Source organism: Antrostomus carolinensis, unplaced genomic scaffold, assembly GCF_000700745.2.
Source record: "Antrostomus carolinensis isolate BGI_N321 unplaced genomic scaffold, ASM70074v2 scaffold10255, whole genome shotgun sequence".
Classification (NCBI taxonomy): Eukaryota; Metazoa; Chordata; class Aves; order Caprimulgiformes; family Caprimulgidae; genus Antrostomus; species Antrostomus carolinensis.
In genome coordinates, this window is record NW_010317080.1 from 2,264 (window position 1) to 9,398 (window position 7,135).

The following is a 7,135-nucleotide window of genomic DNA, read 5'->3' on the forward strand; positions in this document are numbered from 1 at the left end:
AAGCTCACCACAAAGCATGACAAGACTCCATACAAATAACTCGCAATACTTAGTCTATATATACAATGCATTTTTAATAAAGAATGCACTTCTTCCAATCATAGTTCTAACCTCAGTGATATAAGAATACATTTTTGTCTTACTTGAAATCAGGAACAATTAAAAGAAAAAAAAGAAATCAATGAACCCAGAAATCAATGCTGTCAAGCTGTTACAGCCAAAGGGCCACATACACCGGGGGCGGCACTTGGTCTACCCACATTTCCCCCACTTATGTAACTCGCATGTAACTCCATCCACACTGGTAAAAAAAAGTTAAAATATGCCACTATGAGGGCCACACATTCTCAGTGAATACCACTGCATAAAATTACTTTGTGTTAGGTTTCCTCCCTCCCACGAATAGCAATTAGGAACTAAGATTTTCTTTATGAACTTCTTGCATAAGATAATCACTGTCAGAATCCAAGTCTTCTTCATCTACTGATGTTTCTTCTGCCAGACGTTTCACGCCCCGCTGCTGTGAAATGGCCAATGTGTATTTAATATTGTAGATATTCCATTCACAGCTGTAAAAATAAATAGCAACACGTTAGAAACAAGATTCCGTTTTTCTCCTAAAATAAAAGCATCTCTAAAAGAAGACCGTCTCGAAAGTTCCAATACCATGCTATCATCCCCCAAATTACTCCACACTTTTGTGCAGGGCTTTGATTTAAACTTTTAAATGCAACAATACATACAGTTTGGAGACATCTTCAAAATGTCGTTGGATGCTTTTCTGAAGGAATTGAATCACAGGGAGCAGCTTCATTGACCTTGAATGGAGAAAACATTGCAACTTGTAGTGCAATTTATATTTACATATGGAAATGTACAACTTTTCTATATTCTCAAAACTTTAACAAGCATACATGTTAATTTTAAACATTTTAAACATTTTAAGAGAATACTAAATAAACAAAACCTTTTTGCTTTTGACTCTGTACTTAATGCAAGTAGTATTATTGCCAGAAATCTGAGGTTTTTTATTCTCATGACAAACTGCAGCTTGAAGAACTAATTCTGCTTGCTGTAATGAAGACAGTTCCTTCCAGGTACTACAATACTTTCTGAACAAGGAAGAGTTTGTTTTAAATTATCCTCTTCTGCTTTATTACCAACAAAAGGAGAAAATTTGTTCTAGTTGTTTCAGTAACTAAAACATTAATACCCATGTTAAAGCAAGGAAAGAGCTATGCAATGCACTGTTTCTTTAACCTGCAGGACTCCCTCTCAGATAACCTCTCACTTCGCCTATTTTAAATTTGTAAATTTGCCTGTTGTTATTCCCAAAAGTCTAAAAAATCAATACTATGGGTGGACTGAATATAATTCATATGGAAGGCACGTGTAGTTGCAAAGAACTATGCAGAAAAGTAGAATACTAACAAGCTAAAAGTGCATGCTGTGATCACAAACTAAGTCTACAATATACAGTCAGTACCTGCACATTATTTTTCAGCTATATTTAATATGCATAATTGTTTAAAAACACAGCTGCCCAAATCCTATCACTCTTGACAGCTTTATGCCCTTACAGGATAAGCAAGCTATGCAGTTTTATCTGTAACATTTAAAAAATGTTTTTGCCATTTATCCTCACAAGCCCTACTATTCATTCCAATTCTATCATATACACTTGTTAGTAAAGAAGTTGTATTAAATTAAAATGTAAATTTTATAAATAAATGTAAAGATTTAAATAATATTTATTAAATGCACACGTAATAAACGTAAATTAAGTCAGTTTAATTGTTGTATAGGCATCTATCTAGAATGTCAGTAACTGTTAATTAAAATACTTGTCAGTTTGAGGCTTTTAAAAAGCTTCTCAGCTTTTTGACTTTCACAAGATCTCACCTTGTTTTCAGTTTCTGTCCATGCAGCATGAGCAACTTATTAGCCCAAATAAGATAGAACTCTAAATGACAAGATGTCTCAAATGCAGAGGCCAGGAACTCCAATACTTTCTCCACATACAGGTCTGGGAGTGACGAGCAGACAACATCAACTGTGCAAAGAGGAAAAAAAAGCCCAGAGACGTCAGAGTTGAATTACTGTTTGGAATAACATGAAAGAGACCACAGGACAGCATATAAGGCAAGGAGAAGAAAGCACCATCTTGTCAACTATTCAATACTTAGTATTGTATTTCAGGGTATAGTAGCACCACAGTCCCTCAGGAGGCAAGTCTTTCCTCTTGAGCCTTCCAATCACTACTGTATTTAAAAGCAAGAACTTAACTCCCACTCTCCCCAAGTTCTTCCTCCTACCAGAACAGCTCTCCAGAACTTTTACTTCCACCCTTTCCTCCTCTTTCAGTGTAACTAGACTTTATTGAAGTCTTGTTGCTTCTAACTTCATATGAATTTCTGTATTCAGTGGAACTAGTTAGGCATAATAATCAGAGACAATAAAGGATACTTGAAAAGACAGTAAAGTCACCTGCTCACAGAGGAAGTGTCTGAATGCTGTCAGCAACTGCACAGCACAAAGCAGCATCATTTACAAGCATGCAAAATAATCTTACATGTAACTATGATGACCTCATTATATATAATCCTCTCTCATAAATAACCAATTCCTACTCTCTGCAGCCACCCCGACTGGCCTATGTAACATTCAACCGTGAAAAAAGTTTTCTGCTTTTGAAGAACCAGGCACACATTCATTCTGTTAACACAGTGCATTACAACATCTGAAATTTCCACGCCTCACCCTCTGCTCCTGAGGTTTTGGCACCTGCCTACTTACCCAGCCTTGCCTGTGTACATGGAGTTTTGGTTAACTTCAGTAAAAAAAAAAGTTAGTTTTGCCAGAGGCAAACATCATTATGCCAACACAAGTATGCAAAAGATGATTTACCCTGACATGTGTCATTATCAGGCTCGCTACCTAGGAAATAAGGTAAGAAAATCCTACAAAGCGGCTGGCTGGCAACACATCTGAGTTCAGACTAGTGCGTGTTTTGACTAGATAAAAGGAATTTTTATTTGTTACATAGGAAACACTGGAAGGAAGTAAATAACTTTCACTGGGGTAAAAACACTGAGGTAAAGCTAAGAAAATATACTTCAAAGTTACTATGATGGAACTGTTAATGGAGTTATGAAGTTTATTTTTAAGGTTGTGTCTACAATATATAGGTAATGAATGTGCACATTAATTACCAAAATGATGAAAAGTGTGCTGCTAAAGAATGATTTCAGTAAATGTCCTCAAAGTTAAGTGACATCTTACCTGTTCCTTTTGTTTCTGACAACACAACTGTGAAAGCATCTGTCTCTTGCTTAGCACAACTAATAATCTGTTTGGTTTGTGTGAACACAGTCCTCTCTAAGGACTGCATTTACATTTGTTTAGAAGGATGAATTTAACAAACATAACTAAAGGAACAAAAGTCACTGGAACTTCTAAGGTCTAACATTTGCAGAGTTACTCAAAATTTTGGCAGTCCAAAGCAAGTCTAAAGTAGAGCAGCTGGCACGGAGCTTTATCCAGTTGAGTGCTGAACACTTCCAAGGATGGAGACTTCACTACCTCATCAACCCTGCTGCAGTATTTGACTACCCTCAACACAGTAACACTGATTTTATTATCTAGTTGTAATTTCCCATGTTGCCTCGTCATACCATTGTGCAACTCCAAGCTTGGTTCTGCCTTCTTTCTAACATGCTGTTAGGCATCTGAAGACAGTAAAAATATTCCCCTTCTCTTCAACAGACTGAACAAATCCAGCTCTCTTAAGCCTCTCCTCAGATGTCATACACTCTGGCCCTCCAATCATTTTCCAAGTCCTCCACCAGATGCTGCAGAGTATCAATGTCTGTCTTGTACTGGGAAGCCCAAAACTAGGCACAGTGCTCCTAACGTGGTCTCACGAGGACTCAACAGAGACTACTGATCACTTTCCTCAAACTGCTGACTCCATCCTTGATAGTACAGCCCAGTAGCCCATTGACTGCCATCTACGAGAAGGGCTGGAAGGAGGATCTGGGAAACTACAAGCCTGTCAGTTTGACTTCAGTGCCAGGGAAGCTGATGGAGCAGATCATCTTGAGTGCCATCACGCAGTATATGCAGGACAACCAAATGATCAGGCCCAGTCAGCATGGCTTTATGAAAGGCAGGTCCTGTTTAACTAACCTGATCTCCTTCTACAACATGTCACCCACTTAGCAGGTGAAGGAAAGGCTGCTGACATTGTCTATCTGGACTTTAGTAGAACCTTTGACATCATTTCCCACATCATTCTCCTGGAGAAACTGGCTTCTCATGGCTTGGATGGGTGCATACTTCGCTGGGTAAAAGAACTGGCTGGATGGCCATGCTCAAAGAGTGGTGGTGCATGGAGATAAACCCAGTTGGTGGCCAGTCACGGGTGGTGTTCCCCAGCTGGCTGTCGACCAACACCCCCAGGTCCTTTTCTGCTGGGCAGCTTTCCAGCCACTGTTCCCGAGGCCTGTAGTGCTGCAGGTGGTTCTTGTGACCCAAGTGCAGGACCCTGCCTTACTGAACCCTGTTGATTGATATTCAGCTGAACATGAGCCAGCAGTGTGCTCAGGTGGCCAGGAAAGCCAATAGTGTCCTGGCCTGTATCAGGAATAGTGTGGCCAGTAGGACCAGGGCAGTGATCGTCCCCCTGTAGTCAGCTCTGATGAGGCCACATCTCAAGTCCTGTGTTCACTTTTGGGCCCCTCACTACAAGAAGGACATGGAGGTGCTGGAGCATGTCCAGAGAAGGGCAATGAAACTGGTGAAGGGCCTGGAGAACAAGTACGATGACGAGCAGCTGAGGGAACTGGGGTTGTTGAGCCTGGAGAAAAGGAGGCTGAGGGGAGACCTTAGTGCTCTCTACAACTACCTGAAAGGAGGGTGTAGAGAGATGGGTGTCAGCATCTTCTCCCAAGTAACAAGTGATAGGACAAAAGGAAAGGGCCTCAAGTTGTGCCAGGGGACGTTTAGATTGGATATTAGGAAGAATTTATTTACTGAAAGGGTTCCCAGGTGTTGGAACAGGTTGCCCTGGGCAGTGGTGGAGTCCCCATCCCTGAAGGGATTGAAGAGTCATGTAGACACAGTGCTGAGGTACATGGGTTAGTCATGGTTTAGGGGACTTGTCAGTGTTAGGTTAGCAATAGGACTTGATAATCTTACAGGTCTTTTCCAATCAAGGCAATCCTGTGATCACACAGGGGCACAATGCTAACTCATGTTAAACTTGCTGTGCCCCTCTTGACATCAGCTGCTTCTGAGAACCGACACCCAAAAACTTCACCTGCATATCCAGACCTGATCAAATTCCATGTTCAAAAGTCACTAGATGAGCACGTAGCAAAATTAGAACAGAAGTTAAGACTGAAAAGCCTACTTTTTTTATAAATGACCATCTCTTCCTTTTTAGTCTTCAACTACAGTAGAAAGTCTTTAAATATCAATGTTGTAACTCCCCTGGCTCCCTCCCTGAGCTAAACTCTACCCTTTATGCTTCAACTTATTTGGCTTACACATCCCTGCTTACAGCTAGCTCAGTCAAATTTCATGGAGGATCAGCTTACCTTCGTTGCTAGGTACAGCCTCTATGACCTCCTGGATTAATTTCTTTTCATTCAGCTTGAAGGCCATGATGATAGCCATAGTGTATTCCTTCTGACGCAGTGTTTTGTGTATATTGCTGGGTGTGACATCAATATCCAGGTCAAAAGGATCAAAAATAAGCCCAGAGTCCAGTGAATAGATAAGAAGACCCTCTGTAGTAGTGGCTGCCCAACTTCGTCCTAGAAGAGAAGTCACAGTATTTAAGAACACAGCTGGATTTTCTAGGATGGAAACAGAAGAGTAATGATAAACAGATGACTCTTCATTGCTTATAAGAAGTGGGTAAGACTGAAAACAATGCATCACTGATGGACCCCTCAGCAATGACAACGCTTGTGAAAAAAAAAACCAGCTCAAACTGATGTACACTCAAGTTCCACAGTTATCTCCTGCACAGGAAACTAGACTACAAACCTAGCAGCACTGTATAACATCTGGAGAGACCACTTCTAAGGCATCTGTGCTTCATTATTACTCCTCCAGTGCTCTACTCTTTTGCTTGTTTTATATGGAATTAAAAAAAAAATCCTACATTAATTGCCAATACTCACCTGTAGGAGAGAATTGCAGGCAAGTCACTCTTATTTCTGGTTTAAAGTGACGATAACTCATGTCACCTAAAAGAGAAGTTTAGAAGTGATTTAAGTGATTTAAATATACTCACCAAAAGTTCAGTCTAGCTATCAACTCTAACTATGCTGCTATCATTATGCTGAAAAATAATGCAGAACATGCCAAAACCTGGCAGAGTTATAGACAGGGTAATTAAGGGACAGTCCATGTCCAAGAGATTTTACAGCTAAAATAAGTGGTGGGACTGAATTTTGCTCTTTGAAAATGAAATCAGGATGGCTGAGTTCCATACCCAGGAGACCACAGTACCTCCTGTTTCCTGTTGCTTCTGCTACACAAAAGGACCCACCTATATGTAAGTTGAACACTTGTGTAACAGAGCCCTGCAGCTACAGAACATGCAGGCAATCTTAACTTCAAAACTAAGCTGAACAATTCAAATCTTTCTTATCTGGTATTGACTTTGTAAAAGGTTTTGATCCACATAAAACTAGTAACAAGACAGCAAAGACAAAAGCTGTACCTCTTTTTACTCCAGGAAGAGGAATAGCAACACCATCTTCATCTCCAGCCCCTTCATCAATCAGAGCCATGCTGCCAAATTCAGTCATTTTCCTCCGATCCAAGTACTCCTAGAAAAACACATAAGTGGCATTCAGTGCACTGAATCTCCTCTCAAACACCTGTATCAATTGAAAATTCTCCATAACATTCGAGAACTATCTAGTGATTATTTCTTTGCACTTCCTGACAAAAGTTTCTGCAAAATCGCGGAGAAAACTGACAATTTCACAACCGCAGGCAACAACGTCCAACTGCAGATGAGCATCAGGCTGCTGCAGTCTTAAGGCCCGAGCACAGCACAAATCAGTTTAGACTGCAGTTTCACATTACTACGTTCTGCTTAAGAGATGCACTCTTT

At 40.3% G+C, this 7,135-nt stretch overlaps 1 protein-coding gene across 1 annotated transcript in view; it reads right to left on the bottom strand.

The window, feature by feature from the left end:
- Positions 1-242: 242 nt before the first annotated feature.
- LOC104525334 (periodic tryptophan protein 2 homolog) overlaps positions 243-7,135 on the bottom strand; it is a gene marked incomplete at its 5' end in the record, with an annotated part of 17,314 nt that continues 10,421 nt past the window's right edge. Inside the window, 6 exons of the mRNA XM_010168455.2 lie at positions 243-569; positions 744-818; positions 1,903-2,053; positions 5,601-5,819; positions 6,192-6,257; positions 6,737-6,845. Coding sequence (XP_010166757.2) covers positions 410-569; positions 744-818; positions 1,903-2,053; positions 5,601-5,819; positions 6,192-6,257; positions 6,737-6,845 — 780 coding nt within the window. The remainder of the gene's footprint in view (positions 570-743; positions 819-1,902; positions 2,054-5,600; positions 5,820-6,191; positions 6,258-6,736; positions 6,846-7,135) is intronic.